Source organism: Pithys albifrons, chromosome 2 (assembly GCF_047495875.1).
Source record: "Pithys albifrons albifrons isolate INPA30051 chromosome 2, PitAlb_v1, whole genome shotgun sequence".
In the NCBI taxonomy this organism is placed as follows: domain Eukaryota; kingdom Metazoa; phylum Chordata; class Aves; order Passeriformes; family Thamnophilidae; genus Pithys; species Pithys albifrons.
The window spans coordinates 46,697,892-46,717,804 of record NC_092459.1 but is presented as its reverse complement, the minus strand read 5'-3'; the positions used below and the strand labels follow the sequence as shown (position 1 = coordinate 46,717,804).

The 19,913-nt window shown below is 38.6% G+C and overlaps 1 protein-coding gene across 3 annotated transcripts in view; it reads left to right on the top strand.

Annotated features, from left to right (window-relative positions):
* The window catches only part of LAMA4 (laminin subunit alpha 4), a 102,081-nt gene that overhangs the window by 42,222 nt on the left and 39,946 nt on the right, over positions 1 to 19,913 (top strand). For all 3 annotated transcript variants that reach the window (XR_011697129.1, XM_071548922.1, XM_071548920.1), the window contains exons 5-13: positions 2,156 to 2,370; positions 6,234 to 6,329; positions 8,202 to 8,353; positions 8,493 to 8,603; positions 11,452 to 11,563; positions 13,507 to 13,680; positions 14,439 to 14,632; positions 16,488 to 16,604; positions 18,413 to 18,561. Coding sequence is in view for 2 of the 3 variants with exons in the window: in XM_071548922.1 (XP_071405023.1) it covers positions 2,156 to 2,370; positions 6,234 to 6,329; positions 8,202 to 8,353; positions 8,493 to 8,603; positions 11,452 to 11,563; positions 13,507 to 13,680; positions 14,439 to 14,632; positions 16,488 to 16,604; positions 18,413 to 18,561 (1,320 nt within the window). In the remaining variant the exon portion in view is untranslated. The remainder of the gene's footprint in view (positions 1 to 2,155; positions 2,371 to 6,233; positions 6,330 to 8,201; positions 8,354 to 8,492; positions 8,604 to 11,451; positions 11,564 to 13,506; positions 13,681 to 14,438; positions 14,633 to 16,487; positions 16,605 to 18,412; positions 18,562 to 19,913) is intronic.

The following is a 19,913-nucleotide window of genomic DNA, read 5'->3' as shown; positions in this document are numbered from 1 at the left end:
AAAAAAACAAACACCACACAACAACAAAAACTCCAACAACAACACGGAGGGATTTTCCTGATTCAAACTTCATAAGCATTCTGAAATTCTGAAATTTGGAAAAATACTACAATCTCACATTGGCTGAAACACTAGAAACCATAGCAAGACTTTTGGCATGACTGAATAGTGGCATTACCCACCACTGCCTGCTCTAACTCCCACAAGAATGGGCAGTGATTTCATCGAAGTCAGATAAATTACACCCTGAATTCATTATAGCATTCATAGTTCTTTAAGGGGTGCACAGAACTCCCAGTCATACTTTTATTCTTTACATCTGTGTCACCCAAATGATAAAATCTGCACCAAAGATTCTGGCAGTGCTGCAAAGAGACAAAAAGAGCCTTTGTCATTGACAAAAGCAGTATCTGAGGCAGCCAAGTGGTTTATATTAAGATGCTTAAAACTTTATGTGTTTTTACTGTGGGGGTTCAGGACTGGAACATGAACAAAGCAGTGTTGAGGAAGTTACTTTCTTTATTTAAAAAAAATCAGCAAAAGTAGGAACAGATCAAACCTCAAAGCTTTTATCAGATCTTCCACATTTTCATTGTTCAGACATGGCAGAACCTTGATTTTACTATGTTCAGATTTTAGGAGACAACAGACTTTGGCTCAGGTACCCAGTAGAATCTGGAAAAATTAAACTGAACTGCCTGAATGTTCACCCTCCCTACCCACCAACAGCAGAACAAACAGCATCTTAAACAGGACTTTATGGATGGAAGACAAGGACAACATGGTGATAAAACAGAATGAACTACAATAAATGCTCTTACCTAAATCATTGCAGCAACTACTGAACCCTCCAATTTCTTCAGGCAGAAATTGCTACACCAGCTAGTTATTTCCCAACCTGCAGTAATTCTTTATTTCCAGTTTGGAGGTATAAGTCCCTGATCTCTGTGCCCCAGGCTTCTGGGTCATGGGCCCTCCTACCACCACACAGTGACACCATGAACAGTATGGGTTGACCCTGTCCTTCCAGCTGACTCCTCCAGTCCATCAGACACTGCTCTATGCTGCTCCAGCAGCCAGATCCTCCAGTGAATCCCTTGCTTGAGAATTTACTCTTGCGAGCTGCTCCATGCTCACCGCGGTACCAGTTCTCTTTGCCTCACTGGTTGTTTGGCAAAGTCTCCTTTTGCTTGTAGGATTAAACACACTCCCTGATATCAGCAGAAAAATTTCTGAGGCACTTCCTTTCCAAATGATGACCAAATATATTAACACCTCTTAGCTTAGGGCCACTGGTCACCCAGGAATATTACATATCACTGGTTTGTCTAGACTCTCAAAAACCACCACAGTTTCAACATCTCTTCCACTTTAAGCTGTAGAAAGTTAGTTCTCAGCTGAAATGCTTCTCAAACATGACAAGACATGATAAGCAATTTGGACACATTTCAAGCCTTCCCTGTGGTGCTTGGTACCCACCTCCCTCTCTCCCTCTGCAAACCAACAGAGGAATCCTCCCTTCCTGGGCTGGTGGCTGCTCTCAGCCTTTTGCCCTCATCCAGTAGGTTAACATCAAACAGATCTGAAAAATGAAGTCTGGTTCGGTGCCTGTTCTGTTTTGCAAAAACTAGAAACCACCCAAATACCTCATCATAGAAGTATTTGTATAAACCTTTCCTAATCAGTACTTTTTAAGTACATTTATAATAGCAATAAGGTCTAAACTTCCTGAGTTTCAGCATCATGAAATGCAGTCTCTTATCCCAGTTTCCTATATAACACAATATAGTTGGTGAGACCCAAAGCTGAAGGAGACCAAAATAAACACTAAAGGCCTGCTTCTCTGCCAAGGTCATTCTGTCGCAGATTTTAAAATAATAGAGAACAAATAATTTCACTGCTAAAGTGACACAGAAAAAGTAAGTCAATGTAGACTGATGTGCTTGAGATACCAGGGGTGTTCAAGAAGGGAAAAATATGTAACTATACAGATTGATATTAAAGCACAGAACAGTCTCTACAGGAATACAGCTCCTAATTTCCCTCCAGTCCATTAATAGCTGCAGTCAGTGGCAACACAAATAAGGTCAGAAAAAATGGTACTGCAGATGGCAATGTCATTGCCTGTCATTGCTGGGTTTGTTCTTTCTTTCAGGTGTGCCCCTGGTTACTATGGGAATCCTTTGCTAATTGGAAGCACTTGTAAAAAATGTGACTGCAATGGCAACTCAGACCCAAACCTGATTTTTGAAGACTGTGATGAAGTGACCGGCCAGTGCCGCAACTGCCTGCACAACACCAGCGGGTTCAAGTGTGAACGATGTGCTCCGGGTTATTATGGGGACGCCAAATTCGCTAAAAATTGTACAGGTATTGTCTACAGTTTAGTACAGCAGAGGTGAGCAAAAGGCAGCACAGAATGATCTATGGATGTTTGCCCAGAGACCAGAGATACCTGAACCATACCCTGTGGCTCTGGGAAGCAGGCAGTGCTCCCAGCCATCTACCTGGTGGGACAATTTTGATGCCTGTTCAGTTGGATCACCCCAGGCACCAGGAAAATATCTCTTTCCATTGACCATGAGCAAGTCTCAGACCCCAGACTCCAACATTTCTAGTGCCTGGGCAGGATTAATGTAGATAGTGTTGTGTCCTCCTGAATCTTATTTTAAATAAGGGTGTCTGAGCTTTCTTTGGGTGAAGACTTCACCTTTGTTGTTGTCCACATCGTGTGCTGCCCAGCATGACCACTCAGACTTATGGTGCTTAAACACTTGGGAACAGTTTTTATGGGAACAGGATCATCCTTCTGCCCTGACCCAGTTCCCACTCACTTTCTGCTACTTTCCACACTGGTAATGTATTCTGCATTTCCTATGAGCCAGTCCAATCCTGTTGGTAACTGTATTTCTGCACCAGAGATGACTGTACTTTCAGAGTCTGGTAAAGTGCTACCCAGAGGACCTTACCACAACATACCTGCACAGAGGGGTCACAAATGTTTATCTCCTCTAATATAATTATTCTCCTAATTTATATCAAGTTGACCTCACATCCTCCTTCAAAGCACTTAGGAATAGTGACTGCCAAAGGCAAATGCAGGTGCTCAGAGCAAAGACCCTGGGGCTCCTTCCCAACCTCTTTGGCAGGGTCTTTCGAAACCTGAAGGATCAGAACACAAACTGTGGAGACAGATCACTCCTAGCTCTTAGCCTGACTCAAAGGTACGCCACAGACAAAGCACACACCCAACCCGGACCTCAGAAGTGTCCCAGGACCTCAAGGTACAGAGCTACAGACCTCAGGGCCTTAGCAATGTCTTGATCCTTTTTGCAACTCACTGTGCACTTGGAGTTAACTCTTTCGTACCTTACTATGAAGTGCTACAATGTGTTTTGGGTTACACAGGATAGAGTCTGTGAGGATGTTCTGCACTCAGGTGCCCTTTGTGCTGCTATCTTCATTTGTAGGGGACCACATATGGTATCGCTATTGGTCCTTTCTGGATTTATGTTCTGTTGACAGATAGGAGTTGAGTAATGTAACTCACATCACTAGGTCACATGATTAAATTCCATTTATGAGGAACAGGAAGAGATGGTGCTCACACACAGTGATCCCAGAAGCCCAAGCCATGTATCCAATCAGCTAAAAGCACATCAGCTGTGGGGAACAGCATGCCACAAGAGTAACCTCCTGTCTGGATTTAGGCACCCTCTGTGATTTTGAGGTTGCAAAAGGAAACCCGGTTTATGAACTTCGCTGCCCAATTCACCTCACCTGAAATAATTTAACTGCAGCTCTCCCACAAGGAATGAATGACAGAATCTAGTCTGTGGCTCCTGAATTCCATGAGGCAGGAGAAAGACATCCAGCACTTTAGCTCAGCAAACTGCAGCAATTATGCCCTGGCCATGGGCAAAAGCAAAGCTTCAAACACCTAAGAGTGGCTTTGCCAGAAGTCTGAGGATTATAGGGCATTCCAAGGGATTAAACAGGTTACCCAATATATAATTTCAGAGGGCATCTCTGAACATAAAGTTTTAAACCTCAAGTCAAACTTTTGTCACCTCAGTATAGGTTTTTTTATTTGTACCCTTAAGTAGGTACACAGGACTTCTATATACAGGCTTTTCACACAGCCTATAAATCAGCATCATAATTCTCTTTGTTAGCAGATTTCCTTGTAGTGTTTGATCTTTGCTAAAAATAAAAAGTGCATAGGCACTTGAATATTTTGTGAGAGGTACAGACAGCTTTTCTCTATCTAGAACTAAATTTAATATTGAAGTTCACTCTAGCAAATCCTGATTTTGCAGTATTATGTTTCAGAGAATTACACACTTCTTGTTTCATCTTAATTTCTGCTGAACACCACAATGTGCTGTACTTGACAGTACTGCATAGATTGCAGTACATCAATACATCCACAATATTCAAACTATTTGTGTAATTTACAGAGAAAGCTTATACTTTGTTTGGCATTGTGGAACAATTAGGAACTATTGTTTAGAATTGATTCTGAAATAAGGCTCTTCAAAATTGCAAAATACAGAAACAAAACTAGTGTAAGAATCGAGACAGTCTGCAAACATGGTTTCCACAGAGCATCTCAAAGGGTATACAGAACAAAAAAGGTTGGATAACTAACAAATGAGCAGGTCTATCCAGCTAAGATCATCTTTTTTTTCTTTTGAGCACAAACAAAACCTGTGTGGCTGTGAACAGTAGTTTTCAGATGCTTTTAAATATGATTTTTTTAACCACATGTCCTTTAGCCACACTTCAAAACTCTACACAAATGTCCCCCAGAAATAAAAGTAAATTTAGAAACTTTTTCTACCAGTAAACCACAGTTGCATTGAAAGTCTTAATTTTCTACTAAAAATGTGGTACCTCAAACATGTAGTTGAAAAATCATCAGGGCTGCTTTTGAAATTATTTTGCTAGAAGTTTTTGTGTAGCAAACTACCAGGTATTCATTTAAATAAGAAGACACAATTTTCTTTACTTAAGCACCAATTTCATCCAAATTTTAACCTTGTAACTGTGATCGTGCCATCAGGGGACAATCTAGTTCCCATGATATAGGTAAAGATAAATCTCTGCTTTCAACTAAGACTTTTCTTTCACTTCTTAACAAAAGAAATAAAAAAATAAAAATAATTGTAAGTCCAAAACCTGGGAGGCACCCTGTTCATAGAGATTGTGATAAGGTCAAAATACATTAGCACAAAAACTGATTAGTTCTACTAACACTGGTCCACTCCCACAAAAAATTCCCGCATTAGTGCATCATGTTGTCTTTAAAGCCATATTACACATTTTCACTCATAATTCCTTGAATGTGCAGTGTGAAATATAAATACAAGGGTAACTCATAAAGAACAATGAATGTGCTGCAATAAAATGGCAATAAGTCATTTTGTTATATGAGATTGTGCTGAAATCATGAATCACAAGATCAAAACAAATTCCAGAAAACTTGTTGCTGTGCTTATGTTCTGCTTCAGTTTTTGTTATTGCACCAAAGTGTTCCAAGAATACTTTAATCTTTAAAATAATTTGTTTTAAAAGGCCAATTAAACCTTGAAAGAGACCCTTTGGATTAAAACTTAGACTTTTTAAAAAGCCACTTGTGCTGACAATAAAAATGTTGCTCACTCAAGTTTGAAAAATCTAAGACATCATTAATTTTTCATTGTAAGTGGTAGGAGATATTTACTTTTTGATATCCTCAAGCTGCTGATGAAATTGGAGTCCACTATCAATCCCTGATAGCTGCAACCCCTTTTTAGTGACAGCCTGACAAAGTGTTGATAAATTCCACAGGGCTTTGCAGAGATTTGTAACTAATAATTAAATTTAGTTGTGCCATTTTTCTTAGCATATGTCCTCAATGTCACTCTCTCTAGACGCTGAAGCACAATAGCCCATCCAGGCAACTCTGGCCTCACTGACTCTGCTTGTAACCAGGCTTTGAACAAGAAATTTCAGCAGAGGGGCTCTCATTCTGTTTTCCACTTTATATTTCATTTGGTTCAATTTTGCCACACTGCAAAAAGCACCTTTTTCTACATACTTAAGGTAAAATCAGTCCAAGAAGTTCTTGATATTGGTTTGACTATCCATGCACGTCCCTAAGTACAATAATTTCACTAGTCTTGGAAGGGAAAAGAGGAATTTTACATTTTGAAGATTGTTCTTTCAAAAGTCCTTTCTTTTTCCCCCAGCATGTAACTGTGGAGGAAGAATGTGTGACAGCCAGACTGGAGAATGCCTCGCAGACAGTCCTGAAGCTTCTACTGACACAGACTGCCCAACCATCAGTAAGAACATTATCACAAGAATACCAAAAATTAATATCGCTTTTGTACTTCGAAGCGTACAAATATGAACTTAAGAGCTTGGTACTCCAGTGGACTCATCACTTTGACCTTGGTCCCACAGGACACTTACATTTATGAATATACACAATGCTCTGCTGACTGAGTATTTAAACATGTTCTCACACGCTAGTTTCAGCACATATGTCCTACTCTGTGATACAGACTGCATGTTCAGGTACAAGCTGCAGAGCAGTAGAAAAGTGTCACCAAAAAACCACTTCTATAGACTCTGTGACACAGTGCCAGCAAAATAATATTCTGTACCTATAATCTGCCCTCACAAATTTATCTGGGCCAATTTAATTTATGGTTTTCTAATTGTACATCTGTTGTGGTTTAACCCCAGCCGTTAACCAAGTAGCACAGAGCAGCTCACTCACTCCAGCAGGATCAGGGAGAGAATCAGATGGGTAAAAGCCAGAAAACCCATGAGTTGAGATAAAGATGTTTTAGCAGGAAAAACAAAAGCCATAGATGCAAACAAATCAAAACAAGGAATTAATTCACTGCTTCCCATGGGCAGGTGAGTGTTCAGCCATCTCCAGGACAGCAGGGCTCCATCACCCCTAATGTTTACTGTAATATTGCCTCCCTTCCTGCATCTATCCCTGCTTTATATACTAAGCATGATGTCATATGGCATGGAATATCCCTTTGGACAGTTTGGGTCAGCTGTCCTGGCTGTGTCTCCTCCCAGTTTCCAACACACCTCAAGTCTCCTCACCAGCATGGCAGTAGGAAAAGCAGAAAAGGCCTTGGCTCTGTGTAAGCACTGCTCAGCAATAAGAAAAACCTACTTTATTATCAAGCTTGTTTTTGTGTTCAGCATAAATCCAAAACACAACCCCACACTGGACACTGTGAAGAAAATGAAATCTATCACAGCCAAAACCAGCACATCTAATATAAATTGTTACTGTTGACAATTTGACATATATCCACCAGTCAGTTGCTTTTCCACTATCTCCCATATTCTAATGATAGGAAAACTGTGGAGTTTCCAGGAGCATTATGTTGTAACCATTGGTAACTAGTCATATTTTTTTAAATGTTGGTATATTTATACCTGTGGTATAATGCAGACCATGTAGCACACATGGGTTTCTAAACCAACTCCCAAGAAGAGGAGTTATATGCTTGAAGTGCCACCAGAAGGAAAGCATTTGAGACCTGCTATAATATCAAGAAAACGTGTCTGTAGGAATCTGGGCTTCTTATTCACCTAAGTCTCTTGCACTTAGTGATGGCATCAATATCACTAAAAACGAGGTGGCATTGCAATCATTCGGCAAGAACAAGGATATAGTTCTGCACAAGCACTTTCCAAGCATGTTATAACTGTGTTTTCAGAAGTTGTCTTCCTAATCAAGTAGGCAGCTAATGTGCTGGATATCCTTACTTCTCATACTACTAAATTTTAAATACAGAATTCTGGGTTCTGACAAAATGCAGTTGGGCTTTTTTGACCTTCATCTGTTATCCTTTAGGCCACAAACATGCAGAGCCTAGGGAATAGCCAGGAAATACCTCTCCCTCTCTCCCTACTGATTACAGATTTGCTGTGGCAGCCCCTTTGAGCAGTCCCATCTGGTGCTGCTCAGCTGGAAATATCATAACTGTACTCTGGGACCTTGGAAGTGGGTGGATGAAAGTGAAAGAAAAATGGGTATCCATCAGGATCTATCAATGACAAAGAGGGAACACCATGGGGCAAGAGCACTACAACATGAATTTATAATATGAATTTAAGATATTTGCATTTAACTGGCACAAACACTGAAGCAAAATGGTGCTCTCTTATTTTCCTACCAGGCTGCGATAAATGTATTTGGGATTTGACAGATGACATCCGATTATCTGTTCTGGCTATTGACGAAAGCAAATCGACTTTACTGAGCATTTCTACAGGTCTTGCAGCTCAAAAGCGTTTGAATGACCTGAACCTCACTACCACCCATCTCCAGGTACAAACATTGATGACATTTTATTTTTAATGTAATTTGAATCTTTGAATTTCCACTACACTCCTGTAAATTTCAATCCCTGCTCTTACTAGAGATATAGTTTGTTCTCAGGTGCAATGACATTTTTCCACACACACAGGAGGAAATTTCCAAAAAGAAGAGCCATGCTGTGCTTTGGACCATCCAGGTTGATGATGCTTCAGATGAAATGAATGATCTCCTGAGAGAAGCAGCAACACTTGATGAACAGGTTTGTTTATAGCCTCCTGCCAAAATTCTGAGGAACAACTTTATCATAGTTGTCTATTGGCATGAGAGACCAGTATAAAATAGTTCCAGATGGAAGGGACTTACAATTATCATCTAGTCCAACTGCCTGAGCAGTACAGGGCTGACCAAAAGTTAAAGCATGTTATCAAGGGCATTGTCCAAATGCCTCTTAAACTGTGACAGACATGGAGCATCGACCACCTCTCTGTGAAACCTGTTACAGTGTTTGACCCCTCTTGGCAATAAAATATTTCCTAACACCTGAATCTCCAGGTTCACCAGACAAAAGTGGGTGTGCCCTGAAAGACAGTTGGGAGAACCTTCTATTTCTAGTTTTCTACTTTAACTCTGAATTTAAAGCATAAATTACTTATCAAGTCTTCTTCACAGAAAAGGAAGGAGATAAGGCCAAAATATGTCAAGTGTTGTTGGAGGTTTATCATCAATCCCAAAAAGCTTCCCCTCAGGATCTGAGTTTCCATTTAGCCCCTACACAAGTTTGATCTGAGAGACACACTGCCTTTCTCTTTCACATTTTTATTTCTAATTAAGTAACCAACACTAAACTATATCTATTTTACATATATGCTCTTATAAAATTAAATAAGCCACAATTAGACATTTAAAAATATATTATAAACCTTCTAGTTTAAAAGGTTTTTCATGTATCCACTGAGATGGGAGCCTGATAATAGTCAAGATATTTTTAACACAATTGTATTCCTAAATGCTGCATCCACATCCAATTTCCAAGCTATAAAATTAAGGTTATCTGCTCTCAGCTCCCACAACACTTTCATTGCACCCTAGAACAATACGGTTATGATATATGTTAAGAGAAGGAATAGAGTTCAAAACTGCTTCTCTATTTTGAAAAGGTGATAGGACACATCTTCTTGTTGCTAAAATACATATATTAGTAAAGTACATCACTCTATGCGATCATCAGAGATAACCACATTTGCAGTAGGACTAGATTGTATTTCATGCTTATTGCAAAGTGCCAGGCCTTATATTCACTATACCAATTCTTTCATAAGCCAAATAAAAATTATACCTTAAACTAAAACTCAAATACAGGAGCAAGTAGGGAGGAAAAAAAAACAACACAAAGGAAAGTGGAAGAGAAACTTTAGGTTTGAGTGTTTTTAATCAACAGTTACTTAGCAGAAAGGTCACCTAGGAATTATACAGACTATGCCTATACTCAAGAAAGCTTTGATTAAATCAGCTCACACACACAGCTCAGTATCTGTGAATATCTATCAGAGCTCAAATGCCTCAGTGTCCCACTATGTAGTTGGTGGGCAGGATGATTAAGACACTAGGTTTTCTATGAATATTTAGTGAATTTGGATAACATTTCATTTTCAATACTATCTGGGAATTTCTTAGCCCATTTCTCAATTTTATTGTCCTTAAACAAATAAATTCAGTGTTTCCTCTGGTCTTTTCACCCTTGTTAATTCTAATTCTTGTTCCACACCAATACTTGTGATTGCCTGCAAAGGCAGGGAAATAATGGACCCAGACTCTCAGAGTGGGAGGAAGATCACAATAATATATTGAACCCTGAGGTCTTTCAAGGCACCTCTATGGAAAATGGGTGCTAGGGCCTTCAGTGGGTTTTGCAGAGATATGCACCATTTTCTGTTCAGAGCACTTCACATGCACTCCCAATATCTCAGATGTTGTGCAGATTCTGATCTAAACCTCAAAGACAGGACGAATGCACAAATTGTAGGCAAAACCACTTCCTAAATGAGAAGAGTAAATGTGACCTGTATCCCCCTGAGCCTGCAAGGGATGAGCTTTGAGTAAAACAGCATGTAGCTTTATCCCAAGTGTTTGGCAGACATGAACCAGAATCTTTTCTACTAACCCTTACATTTGTTTTATCAGTATGCCCATCCCTTTAAAGCAGTGTGGGCTGCCCTGGCCCTGCCTTCAAATGCCACCTGTGACCTCTGCAAACCCCAGGTAAAAATCTGGGAAAAGGCTGCTGCCAGCGCTAAGCCTGCAGCCACAGCACAGCTGAGCCCTCTGTGCTTCTGACAGGATCAAACAAACATGAAGTGAGCATACCAACAGCCAAGTATCTTACCTAATCACTGGCGTGTGATGTGGACTTACACACACACATACACACACACACAAAGGGTCCATGAAGTGTCAATGGCACAGCGCTCATATAGTTTTCTTTTTCCTAAGAAACACCAAGGGAAATTAAGTCTAAGGACTCCCAAAGTCAGTGACCTTCTTGAAAAGATGATGACTACGACATGGTAGCTCTCTGTTTCCCTTACATGTAAGGGAACACAATGCAGAGTACAGCCTCCAACAGAGTAGTACAGGAGGGTGGCTATGCTTTTCGGAGTATTTTCAATCCTCATGCTTTTTCTTACTTTTAATAAGTTTCAGCACTGCGGGCTTCACTTGAGGAAGATGCTGATCTAAAAATGGTTGTGAGCTTGACACCTTCTTCTTCATGCTGTATGCTTACTCAGGAATTACCACACTCAGCAAAATAAGCCAGCCCCACTGGATTCCTCGGAGACTCATCAGATGGAGATTTACAGCTGTACATAATTTATGAAAATTTGATTGCAGCAAATGATGGATTAATATGGGACAGCTTTTAATCTCTCACTCTGCAGTTCTGAAAACACCAAGACAGATATGCACTTTGATCACCTTTGTAAATACCACTTTATATGATAAAAAGGGCTTTCATGTGATCTTCAGGGGAAAGCAAAATGTGTGTTTGTACTGCTCATCCTCACATTTGAAAAGAAATCTAATGTTTACCTCATATGGTTTATTCATAGGGAAATGAAGCATCCAGCAAAGGCCTACTGCTACAGAAGGAAACCATGGAGACCAACAACCGTGCTACTCAGCTTGTGCAGCAGCTCAATAATATGAGAGATAACATTGAAGGTAAGTAGTTTCCTTTCTGGTTCATCTCAGTGTCAAGAAAGTATTAGTGAAACCTTCACGTATTAATGAATCTTCAAGAATTTTTACTGTCCTACATATCAAAGGGTTTATCCTTTGATATATAGGACAGTATGTAAATTATGACAACATTAAACACTTTGCAAGCACAAATGCACTTAAAAATATTTCCTAGTCAGAGAAAATTGCCTTCATCTGGAATATCTATGACATATTCTTATCATCTTGATGTATAAAAATGACACTAAACCAATTGCAGCCTCTTCTTTGGTACCTACAGAAAGCAATAAAACCCCAAATGAATGTACTCACAAACATCCCTGTTCCCTGCACAGCTGCATCACGAAAGCCTCCATCCTGCTGTAGAACACTGGTTTCCACCAGTCTTCAGGAAAGCCAACGGTACACAAAAGCTGTCTATGGCACCAGAACAGAATAAACTAGTAGTTGATGTTAAACAGCCCTTTTCCAATGGAAATATTTGATTAATAGGCCTGAGTAGCTCTATCTTAGTTATTGCAGGCTACATGGCAACTTGTGTAAGAAATAGTGGTAATATATCAACTGTTAGCCTTGCTTATCCTTACTTCCGTAGGTGCTTCAACCATCACTTTATTTCAGCAAACATGGCTTATATATCCCATCACACAAAGGAGACAGGCTAAGACCAGGTTCAAAGCATTTCACATTTGTACTAACTTCTTTCACATCTGTTGCTAAATCACCTTTGGTTGTCTGCTCATTTGTCACATTTTATTTCTACAATTATTGAATATAAGTTTCAGCATGAGGCCTCATTGTATGTCACTAACAATCATGGTTGGTGTCTGTGCATCATCCTTTTACATCCTTTATTGGTTTGGAGCAGGACAGGAACAACATAAGGCAGATATGTATCTAGTGTGGCACACAAATCACGCAATCAGGTAAAGCTATTACAGAAAAAGCAACATCCCTTGCTGCAAATAGAGAGAGCAAAAACAGTGGGAAACAAGTAGGTGAAAATTATTTCTACCAGGATCAAAACCATTCTTCTACAGGGGCATCACCTGTATAAGGTGCCAGCATAAGGAAAAAGAAACCCATGGAGCCCCTGGTTGTGATAGTTACTGCTCACTAAAGCTTCCCTAATAAGCTCAGGGCCCAGCAAAAAAATGCATATGAAAATAGTCTGCCAAAGAGTAAGTGGTGCCACAACTGCACTTCTATCTTTTATAAAAATCTTACAGATACATAATGCTGGTTTTAGCTCTTGTTATCTGTAAAACTACTGAAGAATGCAAGCCAAAGACATGCACATCACAGGGCAGAAAAGAGGGGGTGATTTGTATTTTAGGCCAGGGAGTGAGAAGTGAGTAAACTTTACAATGCTTACACTAGGGATGGGTAAACTCAGTTTCAGCTGCAGAGATCCAAAAGTATTTTTTGAACTTGAAACCAAAACTTTTAAATAGTATCTATCTCCAAATCAGCCAGGCAGGATACCTCTTTAGGGTGCCTCAAGCTTCTGCAAATGGGAAAAGAGGTTACTTCAGTCTCCTTACCATTGTTGTTATTTAGTAAACATAACATTTTTGCAGCAGCACTTAAAAACCTCAGTTCTGGATGAAAGACCAAGCCAGCTACGAGCCATAGGACTCAAAATAAAATTAGGATCCCAACCTATAAGATCTTCCAAGCCAAATAATGCACACAGCCCATGCCTGTTCTGATGAGACCTCCGCATATGCCAGAAGGTGTGATTTATTTACAGGTTTAATTTTAAGACTGGATTAAACATAATAATTATCTACTATAGAGTTGAAGATAATTAAAACTCTCTTTTGCCAACAGTATGATATGGTTTCACAAAAGTAAAAGTACTCCACAGGATTTACTTCTCTGTAGTCACAGTAAATTGACCATGTGTTCCTTTTTTCCCCCAGAAATCAGCAGCAAGTCAAAATACTATGCAATTCAACAACAACAAGAGCTGAGCCATGAAGAAGTTGCCCAGAAGCTACGTGTAGCTGAGGAGATGTTGAAGGAGATCAAACATCGTAAGCCTTTCACTAATCAAAGACAACTTGCAGATGAGGAGGCAAATGCAGCAGAGAAGTGTGAGTTTTAAGCCTGTTTTCCATTTACTCATATGTTGTTGCACAGCTGGCACATGTTGGGCAGCTCTGGGTGTATTGCTGAGCCCCTGGGGAGGACCAGCAGGCACTTGGCAAGCACCAGATAGTGTGCTGAACATGCTGCTGCTTCTAAATGCCTGTCGCAAGTCTCTACTGGTACTTGCTGCTCCTTGTAGCAGAATAGGGAGAAAAAGACCATCTGTGTGTGTGTGTGCCTGTGCACTCAACAGCAGCTCAACCACAGCTGCTTAGGAAGGTTCATGGCAGGACTGGAATTGCTCATGTGAATGTCTTTTCTCCTGCCAGCTCTGCCATGGGAGCAGCAAACTCCAGCAGAGAGAGAAAAACTGCTGGCATGGGAAAGAATGGAAGCCTTATTCTCACAGCTCAATGAACATGAGTCAGAACATGAGAGTTAAGGACTGCCTTCTCCAGAAGAGCTTGCCTAGGTTTGACAATGAAAACCAAAGGAAAAGCAAGGAAAGAATTGCCTAGTTTTCTTTTAGGAAAATCTGCTTGAGAGGGGGAAAGAATAGGATTAAAATGAGATAGCACAATGAGAGGCATTTTTCCTTTTCAAAAGACAAAGGAAAATGAAAATCTAGATATATGATCTCTCAAGTGAGCTTTATGAAATGTGTTTTACTGTCACCTGCATAACAGCAACACAAATTGTTGTATAGGTAAGTTTTGTCAGAAATCCAAGCTTTCAATGTATTGGCCTGTTATTTTTCTCCTAGTGCTACAGCAAACTGAAGCGTTTCATGAGAAGTACAATGACACCAGATCCTTAGTATCTGATGTGCTAGAGCAGCTCAGCGAACAGGATGTGAAGCTGTCAGACCTGGAGGGGGCATTAAACCAGGCACTTGACTATGTTATAAAAGCGGAGGATATAAATAAGGAAAACCAAGCCAGTCTCCAAAGGCATGAGGTACTGTGCAGCACATTTATCACAACTGATGTCTGTGAACACTCCATCTCTGCCCTTGCATAAAATAGTATATTGAACATAAGTCAGAGTCAGGAATTGCCACATAAAAAAAAAGAATTTCTTAATCCACTCAACAGGATGAGTTTGACTCTTCAGTTCTAAGAAACAAGTTGTGGAAGTACAAGATAATATTATTTATTTGTGAAGTGGCAAGAAATGACAAACATTGGCATGTCATGTCTCATCAGACGAAGGAAGAGATGGATACTTATGCCTAGACAGGAAGGCATATTACAGTAAAACCCAAGAAGCCTGCAATTTCACGTAGCATGGCTGCTATAAATATTGTGGTGGGATTGTTTAGCCTATTATATACTGATTTACAATGTAGAAGGACCTCACACTCACAAAAGTAATCATATTTTATGAAAACAATTATTTATAAAGACTCTGCACTGCATTTGTGCCCTTGGCACAGTATTCATACTGTCTCACCCATACTTTCTCTATGATCCCCTTCAAACAAAATTCATCCTCACTTTTTCAGGAAGAGCAGATGGTTATCCTTGCATCTTCATGCATAAATCCATTGTCTAACTGTTCCACAATAAATACATTGAAATTGGGTTTCCTACCTGCTGGGTGTACATATCAGTTATAAGTCTACAGCAGTTTTCCCCTATGCCCTGTTTAAATGAATAGTTTCAGAGGAGAGCTCAGAGGAGACCTGTCCCCTACAGCATGGAATGTTTGCCTCTCAGGGGTGGTGTTAGGTTCAAATCCCATATGGGTGATGATGAAATTGAATTTTCAGGTCTCTTATCCCAGAAAAGTACATAATCCGTCATCCATATAAAAAAGATTAATTTTTTTTCTCTTTCCAAAAGCTGTGAGACTCTTTCCCAGTTTTCTTAAGTTTCATGTAAGGAATGCAAAACCAGAATAACCCATGTAAAAGTTCTCATTTATTTTTTCACTAAGGAATAAAATGAAAAAGAGAACAATTGGGACCATTTGAAGCGAACTATTTTCATTTCAGTGGCTGAATTTGTTTGGTTTCTGGAGGAGAGAGGATTAGGGAGCAATTTTGTGATTTGAAGAACTATCTTGCATATTCAGGCCAACCTCTGCATTTCATAGCATCAGAGGCTGGTATTTGAGCTCTTGAAATTTGCAGTGCTAGAATTTCATGCTGATGTCAAAGGTCTAATGATTCAATAGAGAAATCAGGCATGCTGTTCTCATGAGTCCTTCTACAAGAGGTTGTGATACTTAAGTCCAAAGCCTCTTCTGTTGTTCCATTGTTTCATAATTACAGTGGCAAGCTGCAGCTTGTCTGACATTTATGAAGCAAAGCCTAAAGCATGTAGTTGCATTTGTTAACTGTTTTTAACTGGTTGGATCTTCATTATCCCTCACAACGAAGGCAGATGCTGTACAAAAGAGATCATTCACATTGGCTTTACTACACACAAGGAAAAGAGATCTCTCCAATGTAGATTTAAAAAAAAACTCCAGGAAAAAATTAGTCTCCAGATCACTATGAAAAATCCATGTTTAGTTTGTCTCTGCTGGCAGTGCACTGAGTGATGTATCATTTCAATAACTGCTTATGCTGTAATATAAAACAAAATTATTAAATTAAAAACAAATCACGTAACATTTCTTTCCCAAAACCAAAGAAGTCAGAGTCATATTATAATATGCAACTATTAGAGATGTCTGGGAAAATCATATTTCAGATATGTCTGAAATCTATTTCATTCACCACTATCTTTTGAATTAACTTGACACTGTATTTCATCAATGCACTAATGGTATTGATTGTGATTTATGTTTTGGGGTTTCATTTTAGAAACAACGTGAGAGAGTGAAAAAGCAAATAGATGAAGTGAACAGCATTTTGCTCAGTGCCACAACTGTTTTGGAAGGACCACAAAAGGTCAACTCTGATTTAAGTGAGGTAATAAAGGTAGGTGCCTAGGAGACTCATTTAAATGATAGATCCTGATGTTCTGTAGTCATGTGTTTGGACCACTAATAAAAAACCTCTCCTTTTTATACTACTTCAGTGAAATACTGATTAATATCTCCTGAAAAAGTAGAACTCTTGGAAGAAAAACTCTGTAATTACAGTTTACTGCCTCAAAAAAAATTCTATTATATGGACCCTTTACTGTAGGCAAAGCTTAATGAAATAGTTTTCTGTAGAGTTCTCAGTTATTTCATTAAAAGCAGCTGTCAAAAGATGCTCTGGTAAAAGACTGCACTATAGGCTAAATTTCTTTTCTAGTGCCTACGAATGAGCATAGAAGACTAAACATCTCAGATATCGGGGTTAAAGCCAGGCAGTGTATATAACATATATAAACAGATTGTCTTATAGAAATCGTATTCTGGAACTATAGACTGCTATCCAGTGTTTTGAATGAGAAGTGGTGCTGTAGGAAATTTTTTGAAATTTTTGAAATTTTAGGGTTTGGGAGTTTACATGAAAAGATGAAGAAAATAAAACTGGAATTTTGCTAACTAAAATATTTAGGAAAGCTGTATTTTTCCTTCATGATTTATTTTAAAATTTTGAAATAATTTAATACAAATTAAAATTTTCCACAAGCATTCATTTTGGGCTTAGTTGCCCACTTCTTAACAGCAAATATCAAAATTCATTCATTTTAATTTGAAAAACTGACTTGAGAAAACAGAAAGACAGCTATAATCAAGCAGTATGTTTGGTTTTTTTCTCCTGTGTTTTGTGCAAAATCAATTGTTGCACTTTATAATTTCATGTTCCCCACTCCTGTGGATAAGTTTACACACAGAGGATGTTCCCACTGCAGGGAAGAAAGTAGTATGCAAACATCAGGCATCTTCCATCCTCATCAACAATAAGCGTTTTCATATTTCACTCATTCATCCTTTTTCTCTCCCTACACTTCATCTTTTTTCATGTATTTTGAGGCCGCATTTATAATTTTCAAACATGTCAACAAGCTTGTGTATTGGAGAGAAAGTGAAACCTATTTGGTCTTTCCTACAAGTATTTCATATAAGGAAGAAACATGGCTAAGGCAAAGAGATAGTACTACTCCCTGCCTATACATATATATAGGTAATATTTAGGTGGACTGTTGTGCAAACTAAATTAACTCAAGATGTCCCATGCTATTCCCAAGGAGGCAGGTTTGGGAGAGTAGGACCTGGCCAGGGCCACAACAATGTCAGGGCCATGCAGTAACAGGATGATGCATAAACCCAAAACCACAGCACTGTGTATTTCGTTTGTATGGATATTATTTAGAAGTCACAAACCCTAATTTCTGGCCTGCAGTCTTCACAGAGAAGTGGTTAAAAAAAAATAGCTCCCAACTTTAGAAGAACCACAATGAGAGGATTTTTGTAAAGATCTGGTTTAATTACTTTATCTATTAGCACTTCACTTTGAAAGACTTGTCATTGGCATAATTCTGGAGAAAGCATACAAGATACAAAGTAAGACATTTCTCATCTGTCTTTCTTCTGTATGTTATGCTTATCTGTCTGATATCTTCTTAAGAGTTTGCTGGGGTCTTGGTTGATTTTTATCTTCCTGCATTTGTCTTTCCATGCTGATTCACCTTTAGATCTTTACTCTTTTTCTCTTAAAAATGTAAAATAAAACTATTATAAGAGAAAAGAGGGGGGTATCATAATATAAAGGATAAAATAAAACATAATAATCAAAATACAGGCTTGAATTTTTACAATTTTCATCTTCTTTCTTTTCTTTCATATTTTCAGAATGCATCAGGGTTCTACGCAGAAATAGATGGAGCAAAAAAGGAATTGCAGGAAAAAATAGCCAATCTGTCTCTGTTTGATGATGATTTGGTAGAAAAAGCTATGCATCATGCACACAACCTAAGAAGAATTGCTGATGAGCTGGATGGGTAAATTTAACTTCAGTGGACCCTTGTCATACAAGTGCTATTTACTGAACAGCTGAATGAACTAAAAGACAAGCAGAAACACGGTGACCATAAATAGGCACTAAAAAAATCAGTATTAAGTCATGTATAGAAGGACTTGTCATTGTCCAGAGGGAACAACTGAAGTTCAGCTAAGCAAAATCTACAAAACTTTTTAAAGAATAGACACACATCTTGCATGACGTTCTCCCTCTTCTAACTGGGCATGTTGTTCTCTTCCTATAGTAAAAGAATAGAAAAGGTAGATTACTGAAAAGTAAAAGAATACAGGCAGATTAAATGGGGTTTGCAGAAACAGTTCATTCAGAGAGGTCATTCACGTCAAAAAATGATTAGCATTACAGAATACAAAATGGGCTTTGAGATAATTCTTGTTCAAGAACTAGTTTACAGATAGAGTAGTTCTGATACTCAGTAGGTTGTGTCCCAGTGAAACCAGCCCACAGTAACATGAAAAACTTATTTTAAGTCTTTCTATCTTGCTGGAAGATACTAAATACATCAACATTGCACCAATTCACTACTAGACTAACTTACCCTACTACAATTTACTACTTCTAGATAGATATGGGACTACCCAAGGAAATTTGGTCTACACACGGAAAAATCATTAATGTTAATGAATTCTTAAATAAAATATGTCACTAAATTCTACCTTAAGTAACATCATGGACATACGCTTTTGGGATAAACTTAAAACCACTCTTGAAGTATATTATCCTAATACCAATTGTTTTTTAATATTAGTATGCCCTAGAAAGGAGATTAAAATAGATAAAAAAGTAACAGATGGTTTTCTTTTATACAATTGTATAAAGCTGGTGTCTGAAACTGTTCTATAATGCCACACAACTACAGACAACCTAAAAACCAAACAATATGTTCAGTCTGAGATCAGCTAACACAGGACAGCAGAATCAATTGAAAGTACCCCATATGGCTAGCCTTCCTCCTTTATCAAAACAATGTAAAAAGTACTACCAAGTCAAACACATTAGGAATTTCACAAAAAGGAAACAAAAGTAATTGCAAAATATCCAGACAGAAATATGCTGACTCTTTTATTTGTTAAGAAGATTGTCCTGCAGCGAAACTTTAATCCTTTAAAACATTTTGCCTGACCTTGAATAACTTTGGTTTTATAGGTTTGTTTTATTAGCCTGTTAGGCTTTTATTTGATAGAGTTTATTCTTTTGCCTTAGGGGACTATAACAGAAAATTCTTGCAATAGTGCTGAATCTGGAAACTTAACAATCCCTCAGTGTGCAAAAACTTTGAAGTGAATGTACACACGTGCAAATACATACATTTAC